General features: G+C 49.8%; 1 protein-coding gene across 3 annotated transcripts; it reads right to left on the bottom strand.

Moving 5' to 3' along the window:
• Window positions 1-859: 859 nt before the first annotated feature.
• PPRC1 (PPARG related coactivator 1) lies at window positions 860-15612 on the bottom strand. 3 transcript variants are annotated; one of them, XM_049645589.1, is made up of 14 exons: window positions 15399-15612; window positions 11463-11651; window positions 10772-10918; window positions 10550-10651; window positions 7534-10435; window positions 7154-7207; window positions 6262-6319; window positions 5413-5483; window positions 3738-4461; window positions 2394-2558; window positions 2212-2278; window positions 1972-2093; window positions 1571-1722; window positions 860-1284 (listed from the first exon to the last, which is right to left on the bottom strand). In XM_049645589.1, exons 1-14 carry the CDS (start codon window positions 15549-15551, stop codon window positions 1181-1183), a joined length of 5010 nt encoding a protein of 1669 aa, XP_049501546.1. In that variant the 5' UTR covers window positions 15552-15612; the 3' UTR covers window positions 860-1180. The 3 variants fall into 3 exon arrangements, with proteins under 3 accessions (XP_049501546.1, XP_049501547.1, XP_049501548.1); XM_049645590.1 differs by having other exon boundaries at window positions 10559-10651; window positions 15399-15611; XM_049645591.1 differs by lacking the exons at window positions 3738-4461; window positions 5413-5483 and having other exon boundaries at window positions 861-1284; window positions 15399-15611.
• Window positions 15613-18005: the final 2393 nt, after the last annotated feature.

The following is an 18005-nucleotide window of genomic DNA, read 5'->3' as shown; positions in this document are numbered from 1 at the left end:
AGACAACGCCTTCCTCTCTTACATACTCATTCAGCATTAGGTCAGCTCCATGAAATGTAAAGCCATTGCACCAACCCTGAGCAATACAGCAGCAGCAATCTCTTCAAATCTATAATCCTGGAAATAATCCTCCTACCTCCCGAGTCACAGTTCACACCTGAACTCTCCCTGTGGGAGAACTAGAAAACCCTCCCAAGTGTCTGTCATGATATTCAAAAATCAATGCCCAGGCCTGCCAAGTTAATTCCAAGTTTTATCACATTAGCAGACATCAATCCCTTTACCCACTACCCTTTGACTACTTCCCATTAATAAACCTTCTGAAGGGTAAGGACCCACTTTCTCAGGGGACCCATGTCTCCTTTGCTTTTCTCAAAATAGGCACTCTGCTAATAGATATAACTCCTACAACTCCCTCTTTCCCAGATGTCTGTCCACATGCATGTGTTTTTCTGAGTACCTCTTGTGTACCAAGCATTGTGCTCAAGCTAAAATGGTACATGTACACAGAAGCTTCTGTTTAGAGATCCTTCATTTGGAACAACTGCAAACTTCCTCCAGGTTCTTGATGGTAAAATCCCTTCCTTGAGACTGCAGCATCAGCATCCCTTTGTTTGAAATGCAGAATCTCAGGCTCTACCCCAGAAGTCAGAATCTACATTCTGAAGAGATCCCTTTTAAAGTTTGAGAAACACTGCCCTAGAAGACTGATTTCACAGACAACACAACCTAAGGAGACAAGTATCAAGTCCAATAGGATTTTGCATCAAACCAAAGAGGGGTCCTAGGAACTAAATGGAGGTAAGCCTGTCCCTGATTGTATTCAGATTGGAAAAGTGAGTATGTCTGGCACTAGCACCATTGAAAGAAGACAACAGCACTTGGAAATTGTTTGTAGTTCGTGTTTATTGGTCTGTATAGTGCCTTAGAACTTCCAAACACAGGGGAACCCCTCAGCCCCATCTTAACATAGGAATGAGTTAACTTGTTTCAATGCCTGTTATAAAAAAACAAATAACCCTTCAAAAATCTGATTTAACACATTTTTTATTTCACTTTTTTCCATTTCTTTATAAAACAGTCATCTCACTAGCAGCTCTCTCCCCTAAATTGGGGGAGGGGAGGGTGGAGGAGGTTGGACACCTCCAAAGAAGGAGGGAAGGGGGAGAAGGGCCCAGGGTTACCTCCTGAGGTTCTTCTGGGCCTGTTTCAACAATGTGTCAAAGTCAAGAGAATCAAATTTGCTCTTTACAGGAGCAGGGTCAAAGTCTTCCCGGTTGGAGTCTATAAAAATAGAGACAGACATCAAGGTCTCTGACAATACTTCCCAATCACAGGGTCCTCAAATGGCCAGCCTCCTCCCACCCCAATAATGGATGGAATAACATCAATCACCCTGGTGTTAAGTAAATAAGACTAAAGAGCCCCCATTTCTCCTCTCATCCCACCCCCTTTGTGTTCTTTGTGTGTCACATAGTGACAAGTCTACCTAGCTCCACTCTCAAAAGGTTGGAAACCCTTCTGGGGACAATATGAAGTATACCAAAGCCTCGGGGTCTCCTCCACTCACCAAGATCAGAATAGCTTCTCTTGCAGAACTGCCTGCGGCCCCCAAAGCAGAGATCAAAGGGCTGCTCATCTGCCTGCCTTAGCTTGTGGCCACTCTCGATGGCTGCAAATGCCTCTTCAGCATAGCGGTAAGTGACGAAGCCGTAGTTGTCACTGGTGAGGAAGGTGAGGCAGAGGCTGGGATGGCTATTTTAGGCACTTGCCAAGGAGAAGAGATACTTCCCAGGGTAGAGAGAGACTCGGGTAGTTCTTCTTCCCCAAATGGCCAACCCTCTGACTAGGAGTGAAGGTGTCATCCTACATTGCCTAACACACCAGAGGAAGGAAGGGGGAAAGACAAAGCAGCACCAAGGTGGACAAATGGGGTGTAAAGGACATTCTGACCTAAAGGTCCAACCTTACCCTTGGACACGGAAGTGGATAGTGCACTCCTCAATCTCTCCAAAAACAGAGAACCTCTGTTTCAATTCTGACCGAGTCATGCGGCCAGGTATCTTCCCAATGAAGACCACTCTTCTCTCCTCCTATGTTGAGACAAGGAAAATTGACACACCATGAGCCAAGGCCACTGCTGCAGAAGGCTCTCCAAGCTCATGGCTCAGGGGCAAACCCCATCCTCCCAGGACCTATTCCTCTACTCACTATTGCACGCTCCTTCTGCAGCACTCTCTGCCTTTGGTAATGGTCATGTGAACGATAAGAGCTGTACCTGACACGAAAAGAAGGTGCCATCAGCCCCCCAGACATTAGACAACTCAAGTCTCAGAACTCTCAAATTTGGGATTTGCATCCCAGATACCCAGACTCCCTGATCACACACTCACCTCCGCCTCCTGTCACTTCTCCGGCGGGGGGATGGGGAGCGGGACCGGCTTCGGGAACTGGATGACGAAGATGAGGAAGATGAGGAAGATGAGGAAGATGAGGAAGATGAGGAGGAGGACGAGGAAGAGCATCTTCGGGAACGTCCAGAAGAACTGCAACTGGATCTAGAGAATAAAGAGGCATGCAGGAATGCTGGGAGTGGTGCAGATATATTCTGCTTACCTCACCTTGGCCCCAACCTTGCCTCCCTGTCCGGAAGCTCAGGACCAAAGGAAAAGCAGAGGAAAAGAGATCTAGAAGAACTCCACAGATGACCAAACTGAGCCCTCATGAATTTTAGGTGTATTTGGAATGTTTTAGAGTGTTCTCACATAGATCATAGTTATTTTCAACTATGCAATTAACAACAAAAACGTTTAACAAGTCAAAGAAAAATAAATGGAGACTTGGGAATAAAGGGCTGGGCCCTAGGTCTAGCTGGGGATGCCAGGCCTGGGTCTCTGGGTTCCTGCTCCCCTAACATGTCTCATAGCAGTACTGTGACCAGGATGTAAAAAGGAGGTGACTTGCTAGACATGGAGTAGAGGTCATTTCTTAAGAGGTCATTCTGGCTCAGGGGCACCTGGGTGGCTCAGACGGTTAAGCGTCCCACTTCAGCCAGGTCATGATCTCATGGTTAGTGAGGCTGAGCGCCACATTGGGCTCTGTGCTGACAGCTCAGAGCCTGGAACCTGCTTTGGATTCTGTGTCTCCCTCTCTCTGCCCCTCCCCCACTCGTGCTCTGTCTTGCTCTCAGAAAATGAATAAACATTAAAAAAAATTTTTTTTTAAAGAGATTATTCTGGTTTAAAAACAAAAAATTATTCATGGATTAAGTAGGAAAATCTTGGTCTTTAACTGAGAAAAAGGCATTGCCAGAAAACGTATGAGGCCACAGTGACAACCAAAGGAACTGCCCAGACTCTTTCCTGGACAGATGATTAGAAGAACTGCCATTAACAAGCTACTTATCCCACCTTCCAACATCCCACAAGAAAAGAGCAGAAGTGAGGACTGATAAAGTATGTAAAGGATCAAACACGGGCGAGACGCAAGCCTAATGGTCTCCCCAAGGCAGGGGTCAAGGAAGCAGCAGACCTCGGTGATCCCCAAACTCAAACAGGGTATAGAAGCTATCTTCTCACAGCTTGCCTCCTGGGGAAGAAGACAAAAGCCAAGGACAGAAGTAGAAGCCTTAATGCCTGAAAGCATCAAGCTCAATGTGCAAAAGCTTTCTAAGTAAACCAAAGGAGAGCCCATGGACTTCCTAAATGAAGAGGACCTAACAGGCCATCAGAGCTCACCTTCGCCACCTCTTGTGTGGGGGGGAGAGGGACCGGGACCGGGACCGGGATGAGGAAGACGACGATGAGGATGAGGAGGAAGATGCTTCGCTGGTCCGGTTGGACCCAGAGCTGATAGAACGGCTGCTGCGGCCACAGCAGCCCTGCCAACCCCGGCTTGGGGGGCTGGCCGACCTGCAGGCTTTTCGGTAACAGCGCACCGACCGCTGCTTGGATGAGGGCTCAGGGGGAGTCCTAGTGTTCATGTCATTCCGGCAAGGTGAGGCCTCAGGGGAGAGCAAGGCGGATGGGGCAAGGCAAGTTGCTGGGGCATCTGCCTGCTCACTGCTAGTCCTGTGATCAAGTGGCTCCTGGGAGGCAGCTGTGCGTGGGGGCAGGGGGGCGGCCAGGCCCAGGGACAAGACGGGTTTGATGGTGATGTCCTGATGGCGTTTGACGTTCCATCGGGAGCCCACCTCTGGAATGACTAAGGCAGGCGTCTTTTTGGGGGGAGTCCTGCTCCGGACACAATAGTCATGGTCCCCAGAGCCCACGTGGACTGGACTAGGGCCATGGACCCCTTCTTGGAGGCAGGCTGCAGCTGGATGTTTGGCCTCTGTAACTCCTTCAGGCTTCAGGGTTCCCTCCTGGGCGGTGGACTTAGGAGATTTGGCTTTGGCCAGCAGTGAAACAGCAGCCAGGGGCTTCCATAATTGGTGGGGAGGGGTGGCTGGTGGGGTGAGCCCTGTGAGGGGAGGGAGGATGGAGATAGCAGGATGAGATCCGATTCTACACTTCCAGGGGCTCCAGAGACCCCCACCTCATGTCACAAAGTACACCAAAGGTCAACAGCCCAACTTCTCCCACTATTGCAACTATTCCTTCCCCCAAGTTCCCCATCTTGGGGACCAAGCAATATAAACCCAGACAGCTAGCGTCCTCCTGAACCCCTCAGCCTCTCACTGCCCAAACCTAGTTAGTGACCAGCTCCTATATGGTCTACCTCTCCATTCTTAGACCCAGCCCTCCCCCTACACTGCCTGGGCTGTATCTGCCTGGACTCCTGTAATCACCTTCCAATGATCTCCTGCCTGGGGCTTCATGCCCATCCACCTGTTTTCTACATTCCTGCTACAGGGAACGGCCCCGTAACCAATTGCTTCTTCAATGCAAAGATAAAGTCCAAACAGCTTAACACGGCATTCAAAGTTCCCTTCATCTGACTTCCTACTTAACACTTCAGCTTTATCTCTTGATTTAGTTCTGCCCACCACCCTCATCAGCCACTACACTCCAGTCAAACCAAACAACTCATAATTCCCCAAAACGTAACAGGCTGGTTTCATTTCTTCAGTTCTCCAGCAGCTCCATCTCCCTAGAATGCCCCATCCCCTAAATCTAATTGGTATTAGTCATCTTCTCAAACCTCTGCCTCAGGGATAACACCAACTGTACATGACCCTCCCCTGACCGACCCATTTCAGATCCCACTATAAACCACAAAGGCTCCTTTAACATACGATCTCTGATACTCAACATGCTCGTTTATACATCTGCTCCCTGGACTGTGAGAATCTCAAGGATGAGGATCAGATCTCTGTATTCCCAACAACTACACACACCCAGTGCAGGGCAGACTCTACAAACATTCGCTGCATAAACTAATCAAAGGCAGAATTCCCCACCCTGAACCCACCTGCCACGTTGGCCAGTTCTGGGGCTTGTAACCGGTCTAGGGGCCTCTTCTCCTGGGGAGTGTCAACGTTGCTGGCGGGGGAAAAGGGAAAGCCTGGTTCATTGCCTCCTCAACATCTTGTATATGTTTTCCTCATAAAGCAACGGGAGAGGGGTGTGTGCAGAGAAGAATAGGATACACAAACTGCCCCTATCACTCTCCTCCAGCACAAATGCGATCTTACTGACTGAATGTAGTTTGGGTCTCAGCTCAGCTCTGTCCAATTCTAGGAGGCAGGCTGGCTATGACCTTAAATACCCCCCACCTCCTTTAAGCCAGGAGACTTGCCTGCCTAGCTCAAACCAACCCAAAATCAACATGGATGGGAATATGCTTGGCAGCACAGGATAGGGTACCATGAACATGAAAAATGAAAAAAGGCCTCTCAGTGCTGGAAGACTGAGGAACAAGGAGGTCCAGGGTACTTCGTCCAAGGAGTCAGGAGAGCCCTAGCCACCAACACCTTACCCCACTTGATCTTTTATCATCACCAGTGTTGAGCAAGCTTAACACTTGATAAAAGGAAGGAAAGAAATCCCCAAAGGCACAATTTGCCAGAAGACAAAAGGCAACTCCAGGACATTTGGAATCCCAGACTGGAATCAGCCAGAGGATGGTACACACCCTCCTACCTACCACCCAAGACAGTGCCCAGTAGTGATGAGCTGAGGAGGGGAGGGGGAAACAGGGAAAGACTCTAAAGCTGACTAAAAGCCCTGTAACAGAGGCATCCAGTTGACGGTCCTGAAGCACCGGCCGGCTGCTGACCAACAGCTGTAGGGTAACTCGCTCATATGTCTCCATACTCACCCTGAGTTTCCTACAGCCAAGCTGTCAGCAGGAGCCGGGGGAGGGCACTCCTTTTTGGCTGCAAAGAAACCAAATTAGTTAAAAGGCCAACCACATGTTCCAGATTGAGGAGGCACAGAAGGGCTGGCTTTGAGACCCAAAGAAGAAAAATCCACTTTGTGTACATATATCACTGGACTCTCCCCAGAGAGATCCATTCTCTTCTAGTAGGTACCCAGGTACTATTTTTAATCATGTTTCTGCTCAGAAATATCTGTTAACTTCCCAGTGAATCTGAGATAGAGTCCAAACTTCTAAGACTAGCATTCAAGGTTCTATATGACCTAACTTTCCAGTCTTGGTCTATTCTGGTTCTACACTTACACCATATTACATTTTTCCTTGTATTGTAGATAACTTGTTACTAACTCAGGGACATTTATGTAATTTTCCTCCCCTATTAGACCATAAGCTCCTTATGAACAGGACATAGTATCCTCCAGAGCACCTAGATCCTTGCTTTGTACCGAGTAAGCTCAGCTATCCACTGTCTTCCAAACATACAATCCTCCTTATACTTCTGCCTTTATTCACTACACATGCATCCTGTATTTCAGAGCCCAGCCTAACAGCCAGTTTTCTAGAAAAATGTCCCCAACCAACCCAACCCACTGGGACCTCCACATCCAACTACTCTTTATAATTCTTGCCATGCTTACTGCCACCTGTCCCTGGCTTAGACTGTATTGTCCATGAACCTTGTCTTCCCCTTGCAATCAGATTGAAACTACTTCTCTGGGACTGAGACCGCCCCTCCACCGTTCCCTTCCTTCCACCTAAACAACCACAGGGCTGGGCCCAAATAAAGCATCAATAAAAAGCGATTACAGCATAGCTACCTAGGTGCCCTCACCTTCAGATTTCTCAAACTGCTCCAGCAGACTGGACAGGTCCGATGCCTCAATTCCTGTGGAAGTACACAACACAGGATTGGAATCCAGCCCCTATCGACTGAGTGCCCAGGTCCTGGAATTCCCAAGTCATCTCCCAAATCAATTCCCTTGATGCTGTCCCTAACCACTGTACTAAGCAAACCAAGGCAGCAACACAAAGCAGAAGAAATCAAACAAACCCAGAGCTCGCTCTCTCAAGAACCCTCCAAAAAAACAAAGAACCCTCCAAACAAATCTGACAAAGACCAGTCCCTATGAGAGTGGTTTATCGTGTTCTATGGAGGACACTCCCCATCCAACCCCCATGCCTTTCACATCAACTAAACCATGTGGCACTTACCAATCTCACTGATGAAAGCCTGTACCACGTCCTCAGGGCCTTGAGTCCGTGGGGTAGGCAGGAAGGAGAGTTTCCTTAGACGGGCTGGGTGGACAGCAGGCACCTTAGTTACAGTGCTCTGCTTTGGTGTGGGTGTAGGAACAACCTTGGTAACAGGAGAGGGGGGCTTCTCCCTGGGCCTTGTCTCCTGGATCTCAGGCTTTAGCCTCTCTGATGCAGGCTCCTCAACATCCACACTCTCAGCAGACAAACACGGTGGAGCCTTAATCTGGCGGCTTTGCATTGGGGAGGACACCTTATGTTTCAGATGAGGAGACACAGGCACTGACTTGACTTCCACCTTGGTGGGCTCCACCTTGGTGGGCTCTATCTGCAAAGCTCCCTGGCCAGTTGACCCAAGACTGAGAGGAGGAGCCATTGGCACAGAAAGTACACTTTCAGGAGGGCCAGCTGGGATGCCACTGGGCTCCACCTTGGGTGGGGGAGCAGCTCTCCCAACAGATGCCAGAGGCGAAGGAGGTGGTGGCATAGAAGGCCAGAATGGAGGGTGTTGCAGCCCTGGGCCCCATCCCAAGGGCCCATAGGCACAGCTGGAGCTGTAAGGTGGGACTGGGGCTGGAGGGGGTACCCAAGGCACATTGCAAGTGGGGGGCACAGCATAGGTGCCAGGAGTACCAGATACTAGGGGCACTGTTGGTGGCGGGGGGAGGCATGGATAGCCAGAAGGGGACACAGGGGGATAACAAGGCCAGGGTGGCACAGGAGCATAATGAGTATAGGGATCAGGTGGCACCGGTCCCATAGACATTGGAAGACTGGGAGGCTGCAAGGGAGGTGGGGGCAGACTGGGGATCCCTTGCCCACCTGTAGGAAGGGGCATCATGGGAGTCATGCCTAGCCCACCTGGGGGAAAAGGCAAAGCAGTGGGCATTGTGGAGGGCATGGACTGCACAGTAGGAGGTGGAGGTCTTGCTGGTAGTGGTATCTCTTGGGATGGCACCTGTTCAGTGGGAGTTGAGGCCACAGGTTTGCTTGCAGGTGGCTCAGGACTAGGAGAAGCAGGGCTGGGACCCATAGGCACAAAGCAAGCCTCAGGAGGAACCTCAGGGCTTCTCTGCAGAGTTGTCTTCTTGGCTGGGGCTGGTGGGATGACAAGACAAGGGATGTCTGCCAGCCCTGTGGGGGTCTCTGGGAGACTAGGCCACTTCCCAGCTGGGGGCTGGGGACTCCTCTCTTCTGCATCTGCTTGGCGCTGCTGCCTTCGTCGCCGGTACTCTGATAGGCTAAGAGGCCGAGGTCTGGCTTCCTGGGTTGTGGCACTGGTACTACTTTCTACCTTCAAAGGACCCACAACCTCCCGGACTTCGGGGATGATGGCCTTTAGGGGGTCCAAGGACTCTGACTCCAGAAGTAACTGGGGAGCTGGACTCCCCTGGACTGAAGACACTGCACCACGTCTGGGATCAGATGGCCTAGATTTAACTAGCACAGGATCAACTGGAGCCAGGTCACTGGGAACAGAGTCAACTGGTGCTGAGTCGGCTGGGACAGGGTCACCTGGTGGCAAGTCATCTGAGATGGGAACAACCACTGTAGGGTCAATTTCTGCTGAGTCAGCCAGGACTGGGTCAGCTGGGAGAGGGTCAACCAGCTCTGAGTTGGCTGAAGCAAAGTCAACCAATGCAGGATCAACAGGTACAGGGTCAGCTTGAACAGGGTTAACTGCAGTGGGATCAGTTTCAACAGACTCAAGTGGCATGGGGTCGGATGGAGCAGAATCAACCAGTGAGAGATGAGTTGGAACAGGGTTAGCGTGGATGCTGTCTACCAGGTTGGAATAAAGGTCTAGAGGATCTTCTTTAGCAGCACTAGCTTGTCCAGCACTACTCTCCAAGTTCCCAGAGCTAGGTTTCTCCAAGGCAGCTGCCCAGGCCCGAGCCCAAGCCCGGGGCTTCCCTCTACTACGGGGAGGTGCGACCTCTCTTTTAAGTTCCTCCTGAGGCAAATTTCCTGCCTGTGAGGTTATCTCTGTAGCCACAGTAGATTGCCCACGAGAAGATGACCTCAGCCTCCTGGCATAGCCTTCTGTACAGGCTGCTGGCTGCTCTTTGCTCTTCTTCCTCCTGCCCTTTCGAGCTTTCTGGGAACTCAGCATTGTGTTGGCTGGTGGGTTCTGAGACTCCTTGGGCATCATTGGTTCCATGACCTCCTTGGGCTCTAACAAGCAGACTGACTCCAGCTTTTCCTCTGACAACCCCTCTTTCTGAGGGCAGAGGTTCTCCTTGGGCACAGCAGCCTCTGTCTCTGACTCTAGTGTAGGCATGAGTAGCTTCAAAGCTGGACTGGCCTCTAGTGAGTCATCCAGAAGCACAGGCTGGGGTCCAGTAGGAATCTTCCGTACCACAACTGGGATCTCCAGGTCATTGCCAGCTGTGGCTGCCTGGCCCACAATCTCTAGCACCACACAATCCTCAGGCAGTGTCAAATCATCCGGCTGCTCCTGAAGCTCATCCTCGAGTGATGTCAGGTGGGTGAGGTTGGGCAAGCAGTATGGATGCATGGCCCGCACCAACTCACTCAAGGAGGAGATGCTCTCATCGCCAGCTGCCTGCACTGCCATCTCTGCTGCTGCTGTTTTATCTTCCTCCTCCGGGCAGGCCAGGTGCATAGGGAAGTCTGGAATACTGCTCACGGAGTTGTCGAGCTCCCCAGCAAGCATCTGGCCACTAAAGCTGGCCACCTCCTCCTCTTCTTCCCCATCACTACGCTGCTGGGGAGGAGGGGATTGACCCCAGCGGGCTCTTGATCTTGAGGGTCTCCAGCTAGGAAGCTTAGGGAAGGAAGTCTCTAAGAAGGAGGGTGGGGAGAAGTCCCAAGGGGGATCTGAGAGGGACATCTCAACCTGCAGAAGAGAAAAGAAGCTACAGATATTTTCGCCAAGGATATACTTTTCCAGGCCTGTCCCCACATACTTCTCCCTCCTGGGAGTCTCCGAGGCTCCCTAGGTCAGGCTTACCCCACTCACTCTATTACTGCCTGTGCTGGGCCCCAGTGGGTCAACTGGGGTGATGAGGTCACGTTCTGGAGGTGTCCGGGAGAGGGTGAGCAGCTTGTGCAGCTGACAGGGAGAAAAAGACCTGAGATGAGTTTGTGCTTCACAACTATATAAGTAGGCCCACAGTCATGGTTCTAACATTTGCACCAACCACATACCCTCTTCCCCTGGTCCCACACTCACAGAGGAGCCCTCCCGAGGTGACACAAGCAGTTCTGAGTCAGGAATGCTGTCAAACGGAGACAGGTTCTCGGAATCTGCATTGTCCAAGATCTCTGTCAGAGCTGTGAGCAGTGACACTTCATTCTGGTCCTCCAGAGATAACCTGCTCTGCTCCAGAAAGACAAAAGGAAGGTCCTACCATTATTCCTAATGGTCTACTGGCCACTCAGAATGACTGCAAGCCAAGAGAATCAGCCTCTCAGGCTCAGTTCAGCTCAATTTGCTAGACTGCCAGGAAGCATGGGCTCTAATCTCATTCATTACCATCTCCCACCCCTCTAATGCCAACAGAGGCCTATCAGAATTGATACTTAGGCTTATGTTTCACATACTCCTTCCACCCCTAGATGTGGGATGCTCAGCAGACAACCCTCGGCTAGGCTGGAATTGAACTCAAAACACAGATGGGAACCCCCCTGGACATGTAAGTTGGGGGCCCATGCAGGACTACAGTCCAAGCCTGCCAGGGCATGTTCACATGGGATATAATCTGGCAGCTTGTAGCCCAATTCTCCTGGAGAAATGAGAAACACACTTCAAGGACTCAGTTTAGGTATCCAGGAGCCAAGATCCTGGGAAAGCAGAGCCACCGGGCCATAGCCTCCAATGCAAAGCTCCCACCTGAAGACCTCCAAACCCAGTCCCAGCTCACCTCCCCAAGGCTCCCAAAATCTTCAATGAGGGAGATGAGGGAGGCATCCATGTAGCTCTGCATGGTCCCCAGCAGTGTCTCATCCTGCAGTATCAGCTCCTCCATCTCCAGGTCCTTGTCCCTCAGACAGGGGCCAAGCCGAGACAGACTGACAAAACCAGAATCGTCCCCTTCCTCATGCAGCAGCACCTGAGGCAAACAGGACAGTCAGAAGGGTGTAAAGTCTGCAGAGCACGGGGCACCTAGGGCAGCTGAATGATATGCTCTGTAAACCAGGTGCCCAAGCTTCCACCAATGGCCCCAGACTCAGCAGGAGCCCCACCAAAGCCAAACCTCTGGACTTGCTGGGCAGAGAGAAGTACAACCTACGAAACAAAGCCCCAGTCAGGATGGCAGTGTTCATGGATCTTCTGGGCAAAAAAAAAAAAAAAAAAGTTTGGACTCCATCCAGAAACAGTTGGAGCCACAGAAGATCACTAAACCAGGGAGTAAAAACATCAGAAAGAACAAGATTTTTCAGAAGAGTCGAACAGTCTGAGGGGTACACCGAAAGAGTGGTGGTCAGCAAACAGGCAATTTCAGCTCCAACCACCTTCCCTCTCCCAAATCCTGCCTAGGCCTCTCTTCTCTGCTTAGCTTAGAAACCCTACCTTCTTCAAGATAACTCAGGCTTCCCCAATCCATGCTGATCTCTCCTCACACCCCTGAATTCATTCAGGTTTCTGTACCAGTGGCAATCACATCTTGTCCCCTCTCCACCCCATGATAGTCCTGGCATCATTACTACAACTAAATTCTAAGTTCCTTTGGGGCAAAATAACCCTTTGTACGATACTAGCCTATATCCTTCTTTGATCTTGGAAGGGTTTAAACTGTTCTTATACTTCCTAATTATTCGTGATGCCTAGCACCGTGTCTTATACACAGCTGTGATTCACACTTAATTCACACTTTTATTTTGAAGGCCCTACAGTGTGCCACTGAACCTCTCAATGGTAGTCCCAAAGGAAAAGTCTCCTCCCTACTCCTACCATGTGAGAGCAAAAGAAGAGAAAGCTTGATTCCTTGAGTCAGTACATGGAAAAGCCGCACCCCACTACTTGCCTGGGAACCAGCAACATCTTCAGCCTTGTCAGGCAGGGAGCCACCCGCCCAGGCCTGTCAAGAGTGTGGGTGTGGGCAGAGCCAGAAGTAGCTGGAATGGGACTGGCAAGGCCAGAGGCCAAAGCCAGGGGTATCTCCACTATAGGAAACAGATGATGGAAAGACTGAATAGAAACAAATACAAGCCTCCCTCCCCCATTCAGCAAAGGGAAACTCTGCACCTCTTTCAAGAGAAAGCAAAAAACAAAAACACAGGTGTGACTATACCCTCCAAACCCACCCCCCTAACCAAGCTGAGGAGTTCAAATGCCCAGAGAGGAAAGGCTAGATACACTTTAGGAGACCAAGTCCAGAGAGGAAGTGAAAGGTGGCAGGTTTTAGGCACTAACTCCTCCCAGACCTTCACAATCCTATAATTACAACCAGCAGCTGAATAGCACCTGGCTCAGCAAACACTCCTCCTGGGTGAGCAAGGAGACTGCATCTCAACTTGCCCTGCCACCTACCTGACCCAGCCACCAGGCCAAAATCTTTAAGACAATGCCCAGCTCTGGGAACCACTCACCACCTCCATCAGGCAGGTACTGGAGCCCTAGTCAGAGACACCCCTCTCTTCACCTGACAGCACCTATCCCTCAATCCTCACACAGCACAGCTCCCAGATACCAAGATCATCTAGCAGAGAAACCCATCTGGCTTTCTCACATCCAGTCTTGTCCCTACAGGGTTCAAAAACAACTACAAGTTATTAAGAATACACATCTGATCACTTTGAGACTCTTCCTAAACCCTTCCAATAGCAGCTTACTGCTCTTAGCATTAGGTTTAAACTCCTTAATATGTCTTACAGGGGTCCTGATCTTCCCTACTAGGCTCTTCTCCAGTATGTCCTCTCTTACTACTGTGCCTCTCTATGCATCAGCCATACAGGTTTCTGTTTCCTCAATAAGCCATATTGAAGCCTCCCACTTCAAGGCCTTTCCATACTATTTCCAATGATGAAAACTTCCCTCCCTCACCTCAACTTAATATCCCTTCCCAGACTTCACAATATAGATTACTACTGCTGGTTATATAATCCCAAATACGCTGCACTTTTCCTTTCGTGCCACTTATCATTTATTTATTGCCTGTCTATCACGATAAAACTGGACGATACTGGAGAACACGGACCATGTGCGGTTTTACCACAGCATCCCTTGTGTCTGAATACAGTATCTCAATAAATAGTTGGTTGACTGACTAGCTTTCACATGCCCATCTTTTGTGGGGAGGACGTAAGGGAAGAGATATACATAATCTCTCCATGAGACCATCTCCAACCACCAATAACCACCTAATTTGGATTACAGCTGGATCGTGGATCCTTCCTGCCTCTCCTCCAAAAGGTGGGCAGCTCCCAAACTACGTCCCCAGAATCTTGGGCCCGAACTGGTCTGCTGGAACTGACATTACCTGGTAGCCTGCGGCCCAATTCCCACCTAAAACCAAAACAAAAAAAACCCAAAAGCTTTCAAGGACTCAGCTTAACTGCTTAAGAGAGATAACCTTTCAGACTGAGTCCAGCCCACTGGCAACTTTTAAGAAGCCCTCTGCAGAGGAGTGTGATAACACTTTCTCAGTATGGAGAACTGAAGGCCAAGCCAATAGAATCTGACAGAAAGAAACCACCCTTGTCCAATAAATGTTCAACTAGTGGTGAATAGTTCTCAAATGGCCTCTTTTCCCCATCCCCAGCAAAATTCCAAAGAGCCTTAAATACAGACCACCTCAATTTTTTGTGTGTCAATAAAAGAAGCAGGCCTTAGCCGCCGCCTCAAAAGAGATGCTGGAGAAAAAAGTGGGGGAAGGAGAAAGGATTCTCTTTACCTTACTTAGGCTTATCCCATGTATATGTTGACACTCCCCATGCCCCTTGTATCAGGAATGAAGCAGGTCCGAAAGCAACCAAAACGCCAGTGTCCATGACTCACAACCCACCACAAGCCGGTCAGACAGAAGCCGCCACAAGCTTACTTCGCAGCCCTTCAACCTCAGCCGTTCTACACTGCCCAACACACTCTAACATCCACAGGGAACTGACTCCCCGCACATCTGGAGAGTCCTTCACCATCCCCTGTCGACAGGCGCCGTGGACCAATGCACGAGAAAAAAAACTACTCCAAGGCTCTGCGCAAAGTTTACTCTAGCAGCCCCTACCTTCCTTCCCAGCCAGGGCCCCCCCCCCCACCCCCACCAGCCCCGCCGGAGATGGCGGGACAGGCTGAGACACACCCAGTTCCCAGCAGTGCGGCTCCAACGCCGATACGAGATGCCGGGCAGCCTGGAGCGGGAGCCACGTGGACATCCCCTCCCCGCCCCCACGTGGACCCGAGGGCCACCCCCCCCACCAGAAGCCCAACCCACGTGGGTGCCAGGGCCGCCTAGAGGGGGAGGGGAAGCCGACAAGTTCTCCCGGGAAAATTCCCCCCCCCCCCCCATCCCACGTGGCTCCGAAAAGGCATTGCGGCGCGGTGCTAGGGGCACCCCCACTCGGCATCCTTAGAGGAAGGTCTTAGCCCACGATTCCAAGTCCGAATCCCTGACCCCCCACCACGGGCCGTTTCCAACACCCGACTATGCCCCTCCAGCATTCCGGAGGAATGGCCATGGGGACCCCGCCTCTGCCTGCATCCCTCCAGCAAACAGCCCAGGTCCATTTAGCCCAACCTGTCTTCCGCAGCCACCCGCATAGCCTCCCGAGCGCTTCCTCCCTTTCCTGTGGCGTCCACGTGTCATCGCCCGGCACACGCTGCTTTGCTGCCAGCCGCGGGCCGCCAGCCAGCCTCTCACCTGCTCCCCACCACTCACAGCGCCCACAGTCCCATACGGCGCTTGGCTTCGACTCCCCCAACTGCTGCCGCGCACTCCACCCCCGGGGTCGGGTCGGGGGCCCCCACTTGGTGACGGCGCGACTCCGTCTCTCCGTCCCCGGCGCGCCGCCATCTTGGCCCCTGAACACTCAGCGCAGCTCTGGTCGCCGGCACCGCCTCGCCCAGCAGACTGTGGGAAAGGAACTACAATTCCCGGAAGACACTGCAAGACTGCGGATCCCAAAAGGCCTTGCGGCAAGACCCACTCGCACCTGGGAAGAGGGCCCTGGCCTCGCAAGGGAGCCTGGGAGTAGTAGTTGCTTTAAGGGGAGCCCAGCGGCACGTGCTACAGACATACTGTCATGCTTAATTTTGTGTTCCGCGGGGGGGAACCTAGTTGGGGAGCGCGAGGTAATAAGAGGAGAGTTACCATTTGCGCATCTCTTTATTGTCCTAATTTGTCCAACTGTCGGAACGCCCTCTTTATCTGACGTTCTATAATGCGGTACTTTCCTTTCCCCTTAGACCAAGTGGGCCTGTGTTTTGAAACAGCACCCTCTAGTGGGCACCCGCACTCCCGGAACTAACCTTCACCTAATCTGCGCCACTCCTGCTAGTTTAATCTTTTTTTTTTTTTTTTTTTTAATTTCTGGTTTCATTAGGAAATGAAATAATTAACACACATCACTGTATAACTTTAAGGCATATAGCATGATTGTTTGATTTACAGGTACTGTGATTACCACCATACGTTCAGCTAACCCATCTCCGTATATAGATAAAATAAAAAAATTTTCCCCTTGTGATGAGATTTCCTTTTTAACAACTTTCCTATATACCATACAGCAGTGTTAGTTATGTAATGTTGCATATTACATACCTACTACTAGTAACTGGAAGTTTGTAGAGTTTAATCTTAAAACACCGCGTTCGAGGGATCTCCTTAGGGCTTCTCAGAAACCCACACTGGCACCTCATTGCCAAATGTATTTCCCGTTGCTGCACTTTATCTTGCTGTCCTCCAAAGACAACTGGTGTTCTCCTACCTTTGTTTTCCTGTTTGGAATATTTGAACTTGGAAATATCTTTCATGCCCTCTTTTATCTAGGAAAGCTTTTTTGATCATTGCAATCAACCATGGTCCCTCTGTATATTTTCTACAGTCCATCACTATCACTGCTATTGATTCGTCATTTCAAAGATTTTTCTTACTGTTTTCTTTAAAAAAAAAAAAAAAGTTTTCTACTCAAGTTTAAAAATAATTTCAAATAGTGCAAAACTATATATAAAATTATATTAAAAATTACACTTGGCAAATTCCAGTTCTGCTCCCCAGATTTGACCCTTGTTGCTTTTGGTGTGTATTCATCCACACTTTTTCTATGCATGTAAAAATATATATGGACACACACTGATCTTTTTTTGTTGTTGTTCAAAAATGTGACCCTTCTGGGGCACTAGGGTGGATCAGTCGGTTGTGTCGCACTTTGGCTCAGGTCATGATCTCAGGATTCCTGAGTTTGAGCCCCATGTCAGGCTCTGTGCTGACAGCTCAGAGCCTGGAGCCTGCTTCGGATTCTGTCTCCCTTTCTCTCTGCCCCTCTGCTGCTTGCACTCTTCTCTCTCTTTCTCTCTCTCAAAAATAAATAAACATTAAAAAAAAAAGTGACATTTCTGGGAGCACCTGGGTAGCTTAGTCATTAAACATCTGACTTCGACTCAGGTCATGATCTCACGGTTCCTGAGTTCAAGCCCCACATGGGCCTCCCTGGGGACAGTGCAGAGCCTGCTGGAGATTCCCTCTCTTTCCCTCTCCCTCCCTGCCCTGCCCCTGCTCATTCTCTCTCTCTCTCAAAAATAAATAAAAATAAACGTTAAAATCAGAATGCGAGCTGGTGCAGCCACTCTGGAAAACAGTATGGAGTTTCCTCAAAAAACTAAAAATAGAACTACCCTAGGACCCAGCAATTGCACTACTAGGCATTTATCCACAGGATACAGGTGTGCTGTTTCGAAGGGACACATGCACCCCCATGTTTACAGCAGCACTATCAACAATAGCCAAAGTATGGAAAGAGCCCAAATGTCCATCAATGGATACATGGATAAAGAAGATGTGGTATATATATGCAATGGAGTATTATTCGGCAATCAAAAAGAATGAAATCTTGCCATTTGCAACTACATGGATGGAACTGGAGGGTATTATACTAAGTGAAATTAGAGAAAGACAAAAATCATATTACTTCACTCATATGAGGGCTTTAAGAGACAAAACAGATGAACATAAGGGAAGGGAAACAAAAATAATACAAAAACAGGGAGGAGGACAAAACAGAAGAGACTCATAAATATGGGGAACAAACGGGGTTACTGGAGGGGTTGTGGGAGGGGGGATGGGCTAAATGGGTAAGGGGCATTAAGGAATCTACTCCTGAAATCATTGTTTCACTATATGCTAACTAATTTGGATGTAAATTTTTAAAAATAAAAAATAAAATTAAAAAAATAATAATAAACATTATTAAAAAAAAAAAATGTGACCATTCCAGGGGCACCTGGCTGGCTCAGTCAGTAGAGCATATGA

This window comes from Panthera uncia, chromosome D2 (assembly GCF_023721935.1).
Source record: "Panthera uncia isolate 11264 chromosome D2, Puncia_PCG_1.0, whole genome shotgun sequence".
Classification (NCBI taxonomy): Eukaryota; Metazoa; Chordata; class Mammalia; order Carnivora; family Felidae; genus Panthera; species Panthera uncia.
This window is presented reverse-complemented; position numbering and strand designations above follow the sequence as displayed.